We start from the raw sequence: 20,909 nt of genomic DNA on the forward strand, positions 1-20,909 counted from the left end.
ATTTCTCGCATATTAATGTTGATGTGCCCCCTAACTAAATTTGCCTTGAGCCTCCAAATTGCTAAGTCCGCCACTGGTGTTATCAATATGATAAAAGAGGGGACTGTAAGGGAATTTGTGATTTACTGTCTGTGACCCTCAGATAGAACACTCTGACATTCGGTTCACTCCCATATCTGTGTGTCTGCTCCTCAGAGAACCTCTCACTCACTCTCTCTCTCTCTCTCTCTCTCTCTCTCTCTCTCTCTCTCTCTCTCTCTCTCTCTCTCTCTCTCTCTCTCTCTCTCTCTCTCTCTCTCTCTCTCCGTCTCTCTGGCCTATCCCGTGTATGCCGTGTACAAAAATTCCAGTAATGCAACATGTTCCTTCATGTATAAAAAGTAACTGGTTAAACTGAAAACGGTATTTATTTCTGTTAAAACCCATCCACCAATGGCATTGGCTTTTCTTGAGCAAATAGTGATCATTGTCATCTATGACTGGGTGGCTATGGACCTACCCAATATAAGGGAAAACCGCGGGTTTTTCCTTATTCGTCATAAAGCCACCTGTGAGGAAACATCTGTAACGTTGCCCGTGGTACTTAATTCCCTCTAATCAGGTATGTTCCCTCTAACCAGGTATGTTCTTTTACTAGTAATTGGTGTTGACTGAATTTCTTTTGTAATTTTTGAGGAAGAAACGAGACACAAATGATTGTGTTCGTTTATGTGCATGATGGTTACATGTTAAAATCGAGCGGAATGTGAAACGAGTTATGTAACCAGCTCAATTACTCATTGCTTGAAAGGAGAAGTAATCATGACACTTAAGTTGCTACTTATTCGCAGCTTCTGATCCTTTTTTTGGTGTATGACATGACACAAATGACATGGTGTCTGTGTAAAAATTGCATTTATTGAACAGCACAAAACAACATAGTATCTGTATATCTGTATATTTTAGTTTTTTCTACGTTTTAATTTATGAAAAAAAAAATTTTTAATTCTTGTTATTACAGTATGTTCATGCACCTTAGGATTGCTGCTCAATTTCGTTGTACATGTGCAATGACAATAAAAGGTATTGTAATGATCTGCGTAGCGCAGAACAGGGAGGCAGACACAAACGCTAAGGAGAGCGAGATTTATTCAAGGAAATTCCAAAGGCAGAGTCAAAATAACAGGCGCAGGTCGTATCGGGAGGGCAGTCCAAACATGAAATGTACAATGGCATGACAACGGGCAAGAAAAACAACAAGGCAGGTAAACTAGGGAAGAACAGGCAAAACACACAGAGGACGGGAAACACAAAAGAGCGAACTTACAAACAGGTGCAATGGCAACGAACAGGTTTGAACAAAAAGACCGATACAGACATGGGCAACACAGGGACTATTATACACAGAACTAGACAAGGACCAGGTGCTAACAATGACGACATGGGCGTGGAAGACAATGGGAAACCATAGAGACAAACGAGCAGGGCGGGATGAACAGGCAAGAAACACAGACATGAGGGAACCCGGAGTGACAGCTAGGAGAGGGGGCGTAGCCCTACGTGACAGAACCCCCCCTCAAAGCGTGCCACTCCGGGGCACGCAAGGGCAGACAGGACCGGGAACCAGACTAGGACCCGACAGGGAACCTTGGCACACGGCGACGGACAGGGACGGCGGACACAGGAGAGACTGAAGGAACAGACCAGGGGAAAGCAGGGCACGGAGACCGGGGCACGGCAGGGACAGGGGAAGCAGAGACTGGCCAGGAGCAGGGCTGGGACACGGCATGACACAGGACACGGGGAGACTGTGCAGAGCCAGGGCGCGACACAGGAGCAGGGCTAGACAGGACAGGACCGGGAACAGACACAGGAGTGGGGCCAGGGGACAGGGCAGAGGCACACACCGAGGCAAAGATGCTATGGACAACAGGGACAGGCACGGGCACGAAGTGGGTCACCACTTGGGGAACAGACATGGGGACAGGAACAGAGATGACACCACAGGAAACAGACACGGGAACTGGAACACAGACCTTGACAGACACAACCACAGGGACAGGAACCAATACAAAACCAGTATTGTATTGACATGGGAGCAAGGAGAACATGGGAAACGAGACATCCATCCCATGCCCACACGTGGGCAGCACAGTCACAGGGGAAACAGGTAGGGCCAGCAGACGGGCAGCGGGGACAGGCAGAGCCGGCAAACGGGCAGCGGGAACAGGTGTGGCCGGCTGGCGGGCAGCAGGAACAGGCGTGGCCGGCAAATGGGCAGCGGGAACAGGCGTGGCCGGCTGGCGGGCAGCGGGAACAGGCATGGCCGGCTGGCGGGCAGCGGGAACAGGAACTGGCGGGGTCTGCCGACGGGCAGTGGGAACAGGAACCGGCGTGGACGACCCCTCCTGGGTCGCAGGGACAGGAACTGGCATGGACAACCCCTCCTGGGTCACAGGGACAGGAACCGGCGTGGTCTACTGTCGGGCAGCGGGAACAGGTCGCTGAGGCAAGGAGATGCCCTCGGGGGGTGGAGCCGCCAAGCCGACGTCTTCGGGGGGCGGGACCGGCAAGCCGACGTCCTCGGGGGGCGGGACCACCATGCCGACATCATGGTGGGGCGGGACCGTCATGCCGGCGTCATGGTGGGGCGGGACCGCCATGCCGACGTGGCCACTACTCCCCCCCAAAAAATTCTTGGGAGTGTCGTGTGGAGTAGCTGGTGGGATCAGTGGAGGTAGGTCGTCTTCCTCAGGGTCCTGGGTGAGCCTGGAAGAATACACAGACACACAAGCCTCTCTGTGGCTCTCTCTGCGACCGCTTCACCTCCTCTGAGGCGTTGGGAGCTCACAGTAGCCATCGAGAGCCAACCGAGGTTTAAGCCAACGCTCGTCTGTGCACTCATTCCTTATGCCTGCAACTTGCACTACAGGTTACTCCTCCCTGCAGTGATCACCAAGCCAGGCAGACACATAGTGCTCAACAGGAGTCTCGTCGCGAAAGCCAGTCGAAACTGAAAGTGACTGTGCTTTCTTCGGTGTGCGACGAGACTTCCGTGTTCCCACAGCGCCAGGGGAATTTCTGTCTCTGGTTCGTTTGCGCTGAGATATCGGAGAGTTGAACTGAACTGAACCAGCCAACATCTCATCACAGCGATTAAACTCACCAGAGTCTCGCTCCCTCACTGTGTCCTTGTAGGATCGGTCTTTATGTAACGATCTGCGTAGCGCAGAACTGGGAGGCGGACACAAACGCTGAGGAGAGCGAGATTTATTCAAGGAAATTCCAAAGGCAGAGTCGAAATAACAGGCGCAGGTTGTATCGGGAGGGCAGTCCAAACATGAAATGTACAAAGGCATGACAACGGGCAAGGAAAGCAACAAGGCAGGTAAACTAGGGAAGAACAGGCAAAATACATGGAGGACGGGAAACACAAAAGAGCGAACTTACAAACAGGCGCAATGGCAACGAACAGGTTTGAACAAAAAGATCGATACAGACATGGGAGACACAGGTACTATTATACACAGAACTAGACAAGGACCAGGTGCTAACAATGACTACATGGGCGTGGAAGACAATGGGAAACCATAGAGACAAACGAGCAGGGCGGGATGAACAGGCAAGAAACACAGACATGAGGGAACCTGGAGTGACAGCTAGAAGAGGGGGCGTAGCCCTACGTGACAGGTATCTTATCTTATCTTATAGTACACTAACAAAAACATATGTAGCTACACCAACAAAAACACCCTGGCGAAAGTACAGGATTTTTTTTCTTTAACTCCTCCTTAAACGTACACTTTCGTTTCGGCATTTCCGTAGAACCGACGGACACACGTGCTTTTGCTTGTAAACACTGGGGAGTAGACTGGCAGGCACACGCTTTCTTCTTCACACACAGACAAAGTAGATACATTTGAGGAGAAGGGCGTGACTAATTTCCGATACAGAGAAACCTGGAATGAAGTGGAATGGAACAGCGTGGCAATTCTAATCACAATGCACTGTACATGTATTATGTTTGAGGCAGTCTTAACAAAATCTCGGACGATTTTGAAATCACATTTGAAATGACATTTTTTTAGGTCTCAAAAGTAGGATATGTCCGGGAAAAGGACGTCGGTCACTCTACGTAGCGCACGACTCCGCACACCTCGCGTGAACCTGCACGAACGGTGAATATGACGTCAAATCCAAGTCAAAAATCGCGAGCGCGGAAAATCACTTATTCGAGGGGAAAACTGCTTATTCACGCGAGCAAAAATGCTCTCTCGCGCGCAAGTAGAGAGTTGCTTGCGCGAGGAAAATTAGTCACACCCTTTACTAGCTTAGTGATTACTGTTATCATATTTCTGTGTTATCAATATGATAAAAGAGGGGACTGCTGTGACCCTCAGATAGAACACTCTGACATTCGGTTCACTCCCATATCTGTGTGTCCGCTCCTCAGTTAGAAACCTCTCTCTCTCTCTCTCTCTCTCTCTCTCTCTCTGGCCTATCCCATGTATGCCGTGTACAAAAATGCCAGTAATGCAACATGTTCCTTCATGTATAAAAATTAACTGGTTAAACTGACGTTGGCTTTTCTTGAGCAGACAGTGATCATTGTCATCTATGACTGGGTGGCTATGGACCTACCCAATATAGAGAAAACCGCTGGTTTTTCCTTATTCGTCATAAAGCCACCTGTGAGGAAACATCTGTAACTTTGCCCGTGGTACTTCAACAGCGTGGCAATTCTAATCACAATGCACTGTACATGTATTATGTTTGAGGCAGTCGAACAAAATCCCGGACGATTTTGAAATTCCCCCCGGACATTTTTTTAGGTCTCAAAAGTAGGACATGTCTGGGGAAAATGACGTCTGGTCACCCTATGTTGCGCGCGACTCCGCACACCTTGCGCGAACCTGCAAGAACGGCGAATATGTCGTCAAATCCAAGTCAAAAATTGCGAGTGCGGAAAATCACTTAGCGCGAGTGGAAAACTGCTTATTCACGCGAAAAATGCTCTTTAGCGTGCGAGGAGAGAGTTGCTTGCGGGAGGAAAATTTTTCACACCCTTTCTGCTTGCTCAGCGGATCCTTTCATTTTTAACAGTCTTGGGAGGGACCCAGACAGGATTGGCTGCGGCTGTTTTCCAGGATGTGAGTTGTGATTGGCTGTCAGTAGGGTTTGTTTCATGTTTATTTTTTCACAATATCAACGCATTTAGGCAGATGGAATCTCCAAATACTATGAACTATGGTAAAACAAATAACCAGCTAGCTAGTTATTTATAAGTCTGACGTTTGCATTGTATATATGGTTAGTTAGCTAGCTAGCTAAGTTGACTATTTGTAGTACACATAATAAAACTACCTTAGCAATGCACTTTGCATGTAGCTAGCAAGCCTCCTTAGTTAGCTAGCTAACTAATCATGTATACCAATGCTAATGTCATACTTATTTTAACATACACAAAGAAACATTTGTAGATATGCCATTTGGCAGTGTAACAATGTTTTTTTTTTCCACAAATGAATAGTGGACAGTGAAGCCAAACAATACACGCTCAAAGCAGAGGGATAAATGTGGTTCAATACAGGTACGAGACATGTTGCAGATATTTTCCCATAATTTGGAGAAATGGGAAATGTTCTCAGGGTTAATTCTGCAGAAAGAGCAATTCGCTTCCATGTCCTTTATAAACCATTGTAAAAAAAAAAACTTTTGATGGATAAACTCTGTAAATTATTTTAAAAGATACTTCTTTCACTTTATGTATCATATATATTTATTTTGCTGGCAAAGTCCAGACCTCTTTCCAGTCGTGGTTGTTAACGATGGTGTTCCAATAGATAAATATGGATTAGATACACCATCTTTCTGAAACAGTGAGTGTATATGATGATTACTATTGTGTGATGTAGAGAAATATATTTTCCCTGTTTCAAGATTGGTTGGGTCGATGGGTAATAATGTTGGATCATGTCCTGCTGTACTTTTAAATAGCATAATCACTCCAGAAGGTATAGCATTTATAACTAATTCAGCAAAAGGAATTGCAACATTGAATTTAATTAATAAATATTACTAAATATTTACTAAATTCTTGATTTGTCAGAGAGCCATTTGAGTTAAATAACTGTTGTAAATGTAAGAGTATATTGTGAAACCATAGATGATAAAATAAAGATTTGTGTTTATATAAAATGTCTTTGTTGTTCCAATCAATTTTGAATTTAAAATTTGAATTTTTCAGGTTGGTCCATTTTTTCATTATATAATTTAGGCCATGCCATAAATGACCTATATTGCTATAACTCAAACCATGTAAGTGATCAACTCCCAATTTCAAATGCTGTCATGGTTGAGGTTCCTGTGATGTGCTCCAAGTTTGGTTTAAATTTACCTGTCAGAGACGCTACTGTACACAAAAACCTCTAAAATTATCAAAACTAATGCTGCAATCCTGTCATGCAGAATACAGAAAAGTAATGAGTCTTTTATTATTCAGACCAATGAGCCAAATAACTTTGTAATTACATCTTATTACAAAAAGTATACTGCCTGACCAGGAATGAACATTTTATTTCACTAAAATGTCTTTTCATCGCTGTAATATCTGTATGGTAGTACTTTGGCTCCATCTACTGACCAAATACTGGAAGCTACTGAAAAATCTGAATCAGAAATCAGAAAAAGTTTTATTGCCATTGTCAGTGAACAGGGTTCGCAGACTAGGAATTTGTTTCGGCATTAAGGTGCAACTGTTCTTGTGGCGGGAGGTTCTGGTCCAAATGGACCGAAGCCTCCTGCCTGAGGGGAGTGGATCAAATAGTCCGTGTGCAGGGTGAGAAGGATCTGCTATGATCCGATCCGCTCTCCCCACAGTCCTGGAGACATACAGTTCTTGGAGAAATGGGAGGCTGCAGCCTATCACCTTCTCCGCGGAGCGCACAATGCGCTGCAGCCTTTGTCTGTCTCTGGCAGCGGCCCCGGTTTACCACACCGTGATGGAGGAGCTGAGGATGGACTCAATGATGGCCGTGTAGAACTGTACCATCAGCTGGGCCGGCAGTTTGGCTTTCCTCAGCTGCCGCAGAAAGTACATTCTCTGCTGGGCCTTCTTGATGAGGGAGCTGATGTTCGGCTCCCACTTGAGGTCCTGGGTGATGGTGGTACCAAGGAACCGGTAATAGTCCACAGTGGTGATGGGGGTGTCGGTAAGGATAAGTGGAGACAGGGGGCTTGTGGCTTTCCTGAAGTCCACAGTTATCTCCACTGTCTTCTGGGCATTGAGCACCAAGTTGCTGTTGCTGCACCAGGTCATCACCGTCAGAGATGAGTCCAATGAGGGTGGTGTCGTCTGCAAACTTAATCAGTTTGACAGAGTCATGGATGGAGGTGCAGCAGTTTGTATACAGGGAGAAGAGCAGAGGGGAAAGTACACAGCCCTGGGGAGATCCTGTGCTTAAAGTCTGCGTGTTCGAGACAGTCTTCCCCAGCCGTACTGCGGTCCGTGAGGAAGTCTGTGATCCACCTGCAGGTGGAGTCGGGCACATTAAGCAGAGAGAGCTTGTCCTGAAGCAGAGTGGGAAGGATAGTATTGAATGCAGAGCTGAAATCCACAAACATGATCCTAACATAGGTTCCTGGGGAGTCCAGCTGCTGCAGGATGAAGTGGAGGGCCAGGTTTATGGCATCATCTACGGACCTGTTGGCCCTGTAGGCAAACTGCAGGGGGTCCAGAAGAGGGTTGGTGATGGACTTGAAGAGGGGTAATACCAGACGTTCAAAGGTCTTCATGACTTCGGACGTCAGGGCCACAGGCCTGTAGTCATTAAGTCCTGTGGCACGTGGTTTCTTGGGGACAGGAACGATGATGGAGGACTTGAAATAGGCTGGGACATGGCATGACTCCAGGGAAGAGTTGAAGATTCCCGTGAAGACTGGAGCCAGCTCATCAGCACAGTGTCTCAAGGTGGCAGAGGACACGGAGTCAGGGCCCGAAGCCTTGTGTGGATTAAGCCTCTTAAACAGCTTGCTCACATCCCCCTCCTGGATTGAGAGGGCGGCAGGGGCAGGTGGGCAATCCAGAGTGATTGAGTGTATTGTGGTGTGGGGGAAGGAGGATGGAGGGTGTGAATTCATGACTTCAAAACGTGAATAGAAGTCATTGAAGTCGTTAGCCAGCTTGACATCTTCTGAACATTGAGGTGCTCTGGGCCTATAGTTGGTGATCTCTTTCAGCCCCCTCCATACGGTGGCAGAGTCATTAGCACAGAACTGCTGCCTCAGACGAGCATTGTACTTGGCTTTAGCTTTTAACACCTCCCTGCTAAGTTCATACTTTGCACCTCTGTAGCTGGTTCTGTCTCCCTCTCTGAAAGCAACCTCTTTCTGCTGGCGAAGCTGTCTGAGTTTTGGTGTGAACCAGGGTTTATCATTATTAAAGGTGATTCTGGGGCGTGATGGAATGATGGAGTCTTCACAGAAATGTATGTATGATGTCACTGTATCTGTGTATTCATCTAGGCCAGGGGTAATCAATTAAATCTTTCCGCGGTCCATTTTTGGCAGATAGGTCCGGGTCCGCGGTGGCGAACGAAAGTTGTTGAGCGGGGGGGGGGGGGGGTTGGTGGTGAACGTAACACTCGTCTGAAAATAAATTCTCCGGTTTAAAATATAGTCTCCCGTTAAAATTTTTTTGGCATTTGGGTCCGTATCCAGTTAATCAGGAATGTGATTGGGTCCGGACAGGACGGCGTTCGGGTCCGGATCCGGACCGCGGTCCGCCATTTGGTGATACCTGATCTAGGCTGTCTGTAGAAGCCTTGAACATGTCCCAGTCTGTGGTGTCCAAACACGTGCGTAGCTCCTCCACAGCTTCACTGGTCCACTTTTTATATGTCCTCACGACAGGTTTAGTCGTGATCTGAACGGATCTGATCCAGAACGCTGCAGCTCGGTTGGTCTTCAACCTTCCCAAGTTCAGCCATGTCACTCCCTTGCTGTCCTCCCTCCACTGGCTTCCGGTAGCTGCCCGCATCAAATATAAAACCCTGGTGCTGGCCTACAAAGCAAAGAATGGTCCAGCTCCTCCTTACTTGATGGCCATGGTAAAACCCAGATGCATACCTAGAGCCCTCCGCGCCTCAAGTATGTCTCGTCCTGACCCTCCATCATCCAGGACACATGGGAGACAAGCATCCAGACTTTTCTCTGTCCTGGCTCCAAGGTGGTGGAATGAACTTCCCTTGTGTGTCCGAACATCGGAGTCACTTGCTGTCTTCAGACGCCGACTGAAGACCCACCTCTTTCAAGTGCACTTTGCATAATTATGCTTTGTCTATTGTACTTTATCGTCTCTTTCCTCAGGTATTGTGCATAATTGGGTTATAGGAATTGTTTACTGTCTTTTTCCTCAGGGGATGTGTATATTCAGGTATAACTGTTAGGTATCATTTGACTTTCGTCTAGTGGTTTTTCCAGCTTAGAGTACCTTGTGTTCAGGACTATCTATTCTACCTTGGAGATTCCAAGCAACTACATAGCACTTTTGTAAGTCGCTCTGGATAAGAGCGTCTGCTAAATGCCATAAATGTAAATGTAAATGTTTAGAGAGTTTTAGTCTCTGCCTGTACGCATGGATCAGGTGAACCATGACATGATCTGAGAGTCCTAGAGCCGCACGGGGCACAGCACGGTAAGCACCACTCACTGTAGTGTAACAGTGATCCAACGTGTTCCCCTCTCTGGTCGGACATGTAACAAACTGCTTGTATTTCGGTAGATCATGACTAAGTTTCCCTTTGTTAAAATCTCTGAGGACTATAACAAGGGAGTCCGGTAAAAACTGCTCCACGTTCATAATCTGGTCCGCCAGAGCACGCTCAGCTTCGCGCACATCGGCGCTTGGTGGAATATAAATAGCGGCCAGAATGAATGAGGAAAACTCACGTGGAGAGTAAAACGGTTTACAGTTGATGAAGAAGTATTCCAGGGAAGGAGAGCAGTGTTGGGAAATCACCGTCACATCGGAGCACCAGGCGTTGTTGATATAGAAGCAGACTCCTCCACCTTTCGTTTTACCTCCGGGAAGTTCCCTCGAGATGGAGCGCACAGTCCGGGATCTGTGTGTTCAGCCACGTCTCGGTGAAGCACAACACACTATAGGAGGAAAAGTCGCTATTTCTTCTCATCAGCAGCGCAATCTCATCCATTTTATTGGAGAGTGAGCGGACGTTGGAGAGGAAAATTCCAGGTAGGTGCGTACACGTCCCCCATGTGCGAAGGCGTACGAGTACGCCAGCTCGCTTCCCTCTTCGGCGGCGTCTCACTTTTCTGTTAATAAAGTGCGCTAATACTGCAGCAGGCACTAGAAATACTGGTGGAATGCCTGTAGGGGTTGTTGTTCTGAATGTTTAGTAGCTCCTCGCGACTGTAGGAGCACGAAGACACACGAATAACGCACAAAAACAAACAAAACAAAGAGCACCCGACTCAAAAGGCATTGCTTACATGAAACACCTTGCAAACACATACATACACACAAAGCTAATCTCAGCATGTCATTTAGTTCTATGATCTGAATCATATTTTGCCACATTTGGATTTTTTGGGGATTTAGTGCCTCATCTGAGAAGAAAAAAAACACTTCATACATTCATATCAAGGGTCAAACATTTGCTCAAAACAACACATTGGTTTTTTTCGGCTGCTTAGGCCTATAGGGCCTATATGTGTGTGAACATGCAATCACAGCTTGCGGCTAGATTTAAATATTTGTTTTTATTTGTCTGACATGCATAAAAAGTCAAATGGTTCATTATTTTTACATAAAAATATTTTTTAAATAAAGTTTTTCAACTGTCCATATGTGGACACCATGCAAGAACGGAGTGAATATTTTCTATAAAAATTGCCAAAAACTAAACCAAATTGTGAGAATCTATCCTCTTTTCATTAAAACAAGTAAGTTTTGTTCTGTTTAAAGAATCTTGAAACAAACAACTCTTAACACTTGAGCAGTTAATTGCAATTTAATACCGTTCAGGCTACAATTTAGCTTGTATTGGATAAATAAAGATAGGCAGTGATGTCAAAACATTCCACAGCTATTTCCTTGTATGAAATCCCTCAAAACAGTCTCATCTATTAGTCAGTCTGGAAACAGACTGGAGAATAACTCAATGAGTACCTCACCCTGCGCTTTCACCTCAAAATTCCCCATGAACATAGATGGGACCCCTTGGTAATCAATATCCTTGCATCTCCAGATTCTATTCCTGCCTCTGACATTCTGTTTTCTTTGATAATTATTTAAACATCCCTCATTTCCTTTGTCCCCTTCCTCGTTTTGTTCTTTTTCACTTTTTTTTCACTTCGTCTCACATCTGGCTCATGTTCTCCTTCGCTGATGTCACTGTCAGTGGACTCTGTAAGTGGACTGTAAGTGGACTCTGACACACTGCCTACTGGAATATCCTCAATAACTTTATAGTGTGATGTTGATGATCTACACTGCCCTGGTTGAAAAACAACACATATACATGTGTACTATAATGTACTGTTGTTGAAGTTTGAACCTTAATGGTGAGCAAGAACAGTCAAAAGCAGTTGGGTATGGCATCCGAGTAGAGTACAAAGTTTATTAAAGACAAAAGAAAAATAGAAAGATGGATCGATCCAGAGATCTCCGTTACACACACTATAGAGCGTCTGCAAGAGAAAGCTGCCCCCTCTCACAGACCAAGTTCTTATACTATTTTGCTACATGATTACATCATACTTCCATGACATGAGTTAAACATGTTAGGTCTCATTGGTGGCCCACGTGAGGTGATGGGGTGAGGTATCACCCCCATCATTCCTTTCCTGCCAGGTTCATTTAGCCAAGGTCTCCTTGTTCCTCTATTCTGATGCAGCTCATCCTTATCTAAAGGCCAAAGACCTTCAGGGCTGTCTGCCTTCATCTCACAAGGAGTGCCTTCACACACAATTTACTACTTTATTACTAGAGAGAGTGCCTACAAGCATGTAAGGCATACAATGATCAACATGTACTAGGCCTAACATATGTTCATTATATACCTTAAGAACGTGATTTCCATTCTACTCACTACTAAGTGTAATCAATACATATGTGTATATTGTATGTATATAATATTACAGAAAGACAATTAATGAATTTTTCACCTATAGTACACACACTCACAAATGTTCTTAGATTTTGCTTCTTTTTAGGCAATAAAATGGCATATTTTATATTTGTTTCTATTTACAGCAACAACACATTTTGTACAAATTTACTAATATTATATGAACGGCTTAAAATTCTATGACATGGTACATCATTCAACGTATTGCCATTGTTGCATAATGTCCACATAAGTGGACACTTGGTTTATGAGGTAAAAATCCTTAGATGTTAATGAGAAAACTAACAATACCTTGCAGCAAAACCTTTCTTTATGTATGTTAAAATAAGTCCAACGTTAGCATTGTATACATAGTTAGTTAGCTAGCTAGCATAGCTAGTCGGACTTATAAATATCTAGCTAGCTAGCTGGTTATTTGTTTTACCATAGTTCATAGTATTTGGAGCTTCCAGCTGCCTAAATGTGTTGATATCTGCAAAAATAAACATGAAACAGACCCTACTGACAGCCAATCACAATTCACATGCTAAAAACAGCCGCAGCCAATCCGGTCTGGGTCCCTCCCATGATGTCAAAAATCAAACGACCTGCTCTGCGAGCAGGAGCTTAATCGCAAGCAGAAAGGGTGTGACAAATTTTCCTCACGCAAGCAACTCTCTGCTCACGCGAGAGCATTTTTGCTCGCATGAATAAGCACTTTTCCTCACGCAAAATAATTTTTCGCTCTTGCGATTTTTGAATTGGATTTGACCTCATAATAGTGCAGGGGCGGCCACCGCGATTACGTCATTTTCGGCAGACCCTCGCGCTGCTCGCGACGCGTCAAGTATAAACCTATAAATGATGTCGGGCCAGGCTCAAACCAGGTTTCTCTTACACATAGGACACTGTTATGTATGATGCATACGTTATTCGCCTGGCCCGGCACCTTAGATGTATACAGCAAGCCTCTGAAATCAACCTCCTGAACAATTTCATCTGTGCGCACTACTGCATGTGTCATGTTTCCAGTTAGAGCTGAGTGCTAAAATGATGTCGAGCCAGGCCAAAATCAGGTTTCTCTTACATATAGGAACCAGTTATGTATGATCCATACGTTATTTGTCTGGCGTGATGCACGTGTAAAAACAGAGCATTTCTGTGTTTTTAGTTTTCAAATCTAAGACTGTTTCCTTACGTTAGAAATGCTGAAGAAATCAATTATCATCCAGTACAAATTGCATACAATTGGAATGACTTGAAATAGAAACCATTTTACAAAAGGAATGCTTTCATTACATTTTAATATTTTTTTATACATTCACAAAATCAGTATGGGAAACAATAACCTCTTAAATGTATGATCATATGCTTGTTTGTTTAATGTCTTTTATACAAAGTGTGCAGCAAACACGCATCATGAACACACCCTTTATGAATAAGGAAACAACTTCAGCCGTCTAATAACGAGTTGCGAATAAGTAGCCAAAGAAATCAGAAGCTGCGAATAAGTAAACAACTTCAGCGTCATGAAGTAATACCCCTGTAAAACTCTTCCAAGATTCAAGTGACATTTGAATTTTTCAAATTCAATTATTGTGACCAATGGGTTGAATGTGAATTCTTGTGTATTTAATTCGTCATAAAGCCATCTGTGAGGAAACCTCTCTAATGATGCCCATGGCACTTCATTTCCTCTAACCAGGTGGCATTGACAAAATATGCACTTTCAGTACGGCACTGCCAGATCTATTCATCTGCATGGAGAATTCCTATTTTAATTGTGTCGATCGTGCCAGGCAGTTGTGTTGTATTTTAGTAATCTGTTATCCGGAGACAGTGAAGATGGCGTCCGTGGTGACACTTCTGTCCTTGCACAGAAATCAAATCAAATCAAATCAAAGTTTATTTGTATAGCGCTTTTCACAACACATGTTGTCACAAAGCGCTTAAGAAATGGCAATGGCACGAATGTGTGTGATATGTGTCCCTTTTTATGATTTATGTTTCAGACTGATCGCATATTTGAAGTCCGTGTGGATCAATTGTCACTTAGTTCGACCTCCTCAGTACATCAAATATAATGGTAATGAACTTTAACTTCTGCATATATATATGCGCAGTCATGTGCAAAACCATTATGAATTATCAGGTTTTAGCAGGACATAAAAACATCATCTGGTCCTTAACCTCAGATGAACAGCATATGGTGCATTATAATGTCATTATTTACCAAATACTAGTCCAAAATGCAGACACGGTGTGTGAAAGATTGAGGGTTAGTAGCACTCAGATGCTGCTAATAAAAGCATTGATTAATTAATCAGCAGCATGTGTGCCCACATCTGTAAAAGCAGAGGTTTTGTCAGTTGGCTGGTGAGAAGCAATCAGTCAAAGTCCAGACCTTAGTGAGACCTTAAGAGAACTTTCCCGAATGCCCACAATTACTTCAAGATATTGGTGCAAAAAGTGCTTCTGTGAGCTATATGTTCATGGGGTGTGCTTAATTTTTCACACATAGTTTCACCATTCTGGCTTCATTCTTGTTAAACAAACAATGAGGCAGTGGAATATGCAATAAGTAATGTCTTAAGAAGATTCCCTGTAAGTAACTGCATTGTATTTATGTAAGTATATACTCTACCAGTCAATAGTTTGGACATAGCTGACAATATGTTCTACATAGTCTTAAAGGCATTTTTAGCTAATGTTTTATGCTTAGATTTGCTTATAAAGACATAATATAGTTATTGTTGATGGTCTATATATGCTTTAACGGGGTGACAGATGCAGCAGACGTTGAGTATAATGTCCATTGCACAGCAATCACAATATCACTCAAGAACAAAAGAGTAAAGCCAGACACACGCAGCATAGGGGAGTAACAACTATAAGCACGGTAGGTGCAGAGTATGTAACTTGGCGATGCAGCTCACACGCTCACTCCTCCAGGCTCGAGGAAAGCACAGTGCCGACCTGCTGGACCTGTGGGCTAAAGTAGGGAGTGACGGTGATAGGGGACAGGTGCCTGTGATTAAGGTGTAAGTGGGTGAAATGGAAAGCGGGAGTGGTTGTGGTGTGGAATGTGCAGTGGGTGGCTCCCCTGCGGAGCTGGCCCGGCCTACCGTGACACAAACAATGCATAGTGTATATAATAATAATAATAATAGTAATGATGTTGTAATTGCATTGCTCAAAAATTATATTCCTCAAAAATAAATGTTGCCCCTAATCCTACAAGTGCTCAGCATGCACACAAACACACACACACACACACACTAAGAAAGTTTGCTTAATACGGCTCATTCATTCATTTATTCATTGCTTTCATCTTTTATGACAGGAAGCGGTTGCAACAGCCATTATTGCTGGAGTGTCATTGCAAGGCAACAGCATTGAGCAAATTTCTAACAGCATAAACACAAGCAGAAACATTGTCATTCAGATTACCAACTACAGTGATTCCTATATCCTACGCAACCCAAGGCAAGTAGATGAATATTATGAATATAAGGTTGGATTATAAGAATGAATTCTTTCACTACCTTTCTCACTTTCTTGACTAATTATATTTTAATTGTTTAATGCTGAGGAGAATCAGAATTTTCATAATGTTTATGTGACGGGCAGGGTGAGCGAAATAAAATGGAAGCAATCACGCCAAGTCTCAGGGAAAAAGGATGGTTTAATTTAGAAAGTGCGCAAACCAAAAACCCATGACTCGATCCAAATTAAGGATATAATAACCAGCGGTCAACTGGTACAAAGACAAGACATATATAGACAAACAAACGACCCTCAGGTGAGACGGATCGCGGGCTCCGCTCACCTGAGGGACGTACACAACAACCACAATAACACCACAACTGCCGCTGTAGACGGAGGTGACCAGTAGGGGGCCCGCCGTACCGTGACAGATTATTCCTAGCATTTTGCTTAGTTTCCCAATATTAATATGCAAGATATGTTAATAAGTGTGTTGAACATGATGATAACAGGTGATAATATCCTTCATGCTGACTGAGTTCCTTCTCTCGCACTAAAGGGTCTACACCAACAGTGGATATTGTCAGACTCCTCCACAGCCAACAATCCAAAAAAAGACTGTAGAAGCTTGTTCATTTACCAAAACTTCGGACACAGCCCGTGGAGCTGTAGGGGTCCTCACATACCAAATCCTCAATGATAAAAAGAATACTGTTGGCGAACTTGCCATTATGTTTTCTGTGCCTTATGACTACAATTTGTATGAAAACTGGTTTGCTCTTGGCATTTTTAATAATGGAATTTTATGTAACGATGATCTATTCAACCAAATGTATTATGGTGCATCCACCAAACTCGGCCAATTCACAAGAGGCAAAGCGACAGGAAGTGAGATCACATTTTCTACAGGAGACTTGACTGTTAAGGGAACAATGTCACCTGCAGCCAAATCAGTTATGAAGGTGGAGTTTTGGGAAGGTTGAATGGCACAGACTTGGAAAGACGAGAGAAATTTTTGAAAATTCACAAATTATTATTATAAACTTTATTTAACCTGGATAGATGCACCAGCAGCTCTTGAAGATTCAGGCAACTCTGCAGAGTCAGGTGAAGCATAATTAAATACCCTCTACTGGATTACCAGTAATCCCTTCCAGAAACCCACTCTGCTCGGCTAGAATTGAGCAGCTCCAAGAACTGTGCTTGGGCAAAAAAATGTTATTGTTCTTTTTCTTATGCTGCCTCCTCCCTCAATGCTTTATGTTATTCTCTTGTGAAACTATATATCATAATGCATGCATATTAATCTGGTAACTTGCTAGTAAGATGACTTCCTCCTCAGCTCAGGAACAGTGAGCTGATGAAGTCACGAATGCCTGTAGTAGATGTCTCTGAAATCCATGTAATGTATTCTGCAAATCAAATTATTCTTTATTTATAAATAATAGATCCATAGGAAATGTATAACTGTTTAGTATGACAGATTAACAGTATAACATTTAGTATATTGTCACTGCCAACAATAGAAATAAAAACATCTTAACATGATTTTGTGTGGTTAGTTCATTAATCTTATCTAATCACCACACACACTTCACCTCTACATGTCTGTCCTGTTACTGACACCACACACACACATCTTCTCTACATGTCTGTCCTGTTACTGACACCACACACACTTCACCTCTATATGTCTGTCCTGATACTGACACCACACACACACGTCCAATGACGTGCTGTAAACCTCTTGTAAAATACATGGTTCTAAAAGTCAGTATTGCAACTGTACACAACTGTAAAAACTGTAAACAATAGAATAGTCCATAAGTGTTAAATCAAACAAGCAAACTAAAACAACACCCTTATTAGTTAATCATGTGTACCTGTTTTCAGAGACCAGGAACAACAGGTTGGGAGGACTGAGATTTGGAGGGTATTTAATGTTCTTGGAGATCTTGGATTCAGAATTTTATTGGGTGTTATTGGGTGTGTTCATGCTGCAGTTCTGTTAAAATAGAAAAATAAAAATTCTCATACAATTGTCATACTGAAAGTTGCAAAACACATTGTAATTTCCACTCAGAGGATAATCACTATATTTTATTAATTAGCCTACATAATAAATAAAAAGTAAGTTGATCACTCTCACTCGTGTAATTATGCAACCTTTTATAACTATAATCTTCACACGAAGCTTCACGGCCATGGTGAGAGCAGCGTTTAACGTTTCTTATTCTGCACTCAAAGTGACGCAGTGCAACACCAGCATCTGACAAATGACGACGAACATACTTTATCATACTTTCTGGGATACGTTCACCAATCATAGTATCCACATTTCCAGAGTCTGACCCAGGATCTGCCGTTACACACAGCTTCCCTGTATACGTATGTCAATCAATCATGTTGATTACATTAAGAGACTGGAGATCACTGCAAACTGACTGAGTGTTGCTCTGCTTTTGAGGAAGGAAGCTTGACACTGAAGTGATCCAGACTTCAGTCTCAGTCTCTCTCAGTCTCTGGGGACCAGAGGGCTTAGAAATGACTTGTGTCCCTCCCCTGGACACAAGTTCCTTATGAATTATTGGTATGTAGTTATTATGTATAAACATAATCCATAATGTACAGTTGAATTCTAATATTGATAATGACATGCATGAACGAATGACATGTATTCTAGTGAAATATTTGCTCACCTTGGATATTTATTTATAGACTTGGTGAAACATCAATTTCAATTATCATTTTATAAATGTAGATCAGAAAAACTCAAATTCTGTAGTACCTCTTGTGTCCACATGATGTCAGCAATTGCCATTCTCCTCCAAAATACACCACATCCACAGTATGTTCTAATATATATTATTCAATAATTTATATTGAATAAATTATTTTCTGTACACATATGGCTGCTGATCGCTGAGAAACAAGTGCCTGACTATAATCTTAGAAGTATACTTAATGTTTTCAGTTTGGCAATTTGTCCAGATCTCAGAGCAGTAGATGAGGTTAACAAAAAACAGACAACAAAAACGGACAATTTAAGATGCAATCGATCGTGCTTTATTTGATAAAACAATACTATCTAACCACTATCCAGGTTTTCGTGATGAATATGGAGATATGCTAACAAAAATAACAACTCACTCTGAGAGACTCTTATTTTGAGAGGGGGTTCAGTCCCTGTTTGGCATGTGGCAACAGGAAGTGACACATAGCAGCATGTGCCACAAAATACGTCATCCGCAATCGGCACATGCCGATCAGCAGTGGCACATGCCGATTAGAAATGGCAACCGCTAACATAACCGGCCTCTCAGAAGTGGCACCCACCATCGCCAATGTCAACAGCCACTTGAAAATCATTTGTAGAATTTGTGTAAACTAAGATTTATAACTTTTGTTTGTTAATTTATGTTGGGTGAACGAGCTGACAGCCGTCGTCGAATGTACGTTATGGTAGGCTTAGGGTACAGTGGTAGACAGTTAACGAGAGCATTGTAAGCTAAAAAGATTTATTACAGATAATATTTATCACTGTATGTTCAAGTTATCCATGCCACCAGCGTAATACAAACCACTGCGTGCGAATGGCACGGCTTGAATACATTCTACAACGGCCTACATCGCGAGTGGCAGCCACCATCGGCTCCTGCCCCTCAGGAGTGGCACCTACCACCGCCAATGTCTCCACTGAACTAGATTAATGCCAAAATTAAATTAGGAGTATCATAAGGGATTATAAGGAGGGTGGGGTTGAGACCATAGACGCCTCACGGACTGACACCGCCTATTGGCGCTGGCGTAACAGGCGGCCGCCATATTGGATGGGTCTCCCCTGCGCTCCAAGTACATTTATTTGTACTGAGAAAGGAGTATAATATTACTATAATAATCACAACTCTACAAATCTTTACCCGATTTTCACACAGTTTGGTTTGCCACAAACAGCAGAGATGTAGTTATGACACAGGGCGCTGTTACACATTACATACACATTAAATACGTTCTTTCATGCTGAAATGTTATGCTCTTTAACAAAGACAGACATATGATATGGAATAGTAATAAGTGTATAAATTCATTAATTCATTAATTCATTCATTATACATTTTAATGAATGACGTTTTATTGTTCATTTGAAACTATTTCACACACACACACACACACACACACACACACATATTATATACACATATATGGGGCATATACGTGCCACTGCTGATCGGCATGTGCCGATTGCGGATGACGTATTTTGTGGCACATGCCGCTAGGTGTTACTTCCTGTTGCCACATGCCACACATGTCAAACAGGGACTGAACCCTTACTGCTTATTTTACTTACTGGCTATTTGAATATTCATCCTGACAAGCCTACAGATTCTACAACTTGTTGTTTCGCCATTTTGTTACTATTTTGTAACATGCTACTTTATAGCTAAATGACATATTTTTAAAAATCTTTTTAACTTACTACCTCCTATCAATGTCATATCATGTGACATTAAGACTCAATGCATGTCTTAAAATCATCTTAGACAGATTGGGCTCAGTGTCCACTTTAACTGTATTATTACAGTTAATTATTAACTGTATTTGCAGCATATTTTAAGTTGCATGTGTTTACGAAAATTGCTAAGCTGACCTGTGTAAAATGTTTTCTGAGTTTGTATAGCGGCCATGGTCACACGCTCGTGAAATATAGCACGTGCTGTCGTGTTGTGTATGTGCAGCGTGTTTCTTCATGCTTTTATGTGTTTATTGTTATATGTCCTGAAGATGGTCTGGAATGTGGAGCAGGTAGAAGTTGTGAGGTGCCCTTAGATTTGATAAGATCTGGAAGCTCTTGTGCTGGTTTGAAATGTGGTTTGTTATGTTATCTTGAAGATGACCTGGAATGTTCTTTATATATAGTCTGTTCACTAACGTAGCTGAGACAATGTGAAGGTCTTGTCGTATTTTAAGATCAAAAACAATGACACAACACGAGATTCCAATTTGCATGGCTGCCTCACAGACTTCAAGTTCAGTTCTACTACACCTAAAACACTATTACTACTAAAATGGCTGACAAAATGTTTTAGGTACTTAAAATGTATAAATTTCAGGTGGTGAGGGTTCATTTCTTATTCATTTCTCATTATAGCTTATTAAAATATACACAGTAAAATGTTACATAATAAAATACTTTTATTTCATAATTGTGTTGAAAGCACTACTTTGTTAATAATAATAATAATAATACTTATTATTATTATTATTATTATACAAAATTAAGTGCATAAAATACACAAAAAGAATCTGGGAGGGGGA

At 42.7% G+C, this 20,909-nt stretch overlaps 1 protein-coding gene across 2 annotated transcripts; it reads left to right on the top strand.

Annotated features, from left to right (window-relative positions):
• Positions 1-429: 429 nt before the first annotated feature.
• LOC143518482 (uncharacterized) lies at positions 430-17,141 on the top strand. Of its 2 annotated transcripts, none has more exons than XM_077010974.1 (4): positions 430-601; positions 14,120-14,193; positions 15,451-15,593; positions 16,153-17,141. In XM_077010974.1, the coding sequence occupies exons 2-4, from the start codon at positions 14,191-14,193 to the stop codon at positions 16,574-16,576; spliced, it is 570 nt and encodes a 189-aa protein (XP_076867089.1). In that variant the 5' UTR covers positions 430-601; positions 14,120-14,190; the 3' UTR covers positions 16,577-17,141. The 2 variants fall into 2 exon arrangements, with proteins under 2 accessions (XP_076867089.1, XP_076867090.1); XM_077010975.1 differs by lacking the exon at positions 430-601 and adding an exon at positions 9,639-10,231.
• Positions 17,142-20,909: the final 3,768 nt, after the last annotated feature.

This window comes from Brachyhypopomus gauderio, chromosome 7 (genome assembly GCF_052324685.1).
Source record: "Brachyhypopomus gauderio isolate BG-103 chromosome 7, BGAUD_0.2, whole genome shotgun sequence".
Classification (NCBI taxonomy): Eukaryota; Metazoa; Chordata; class Actinopteri; order Gymnotiformes; family Hypopomidae; genus Brachyhypopomus; species Brachyhypopomus gauderio.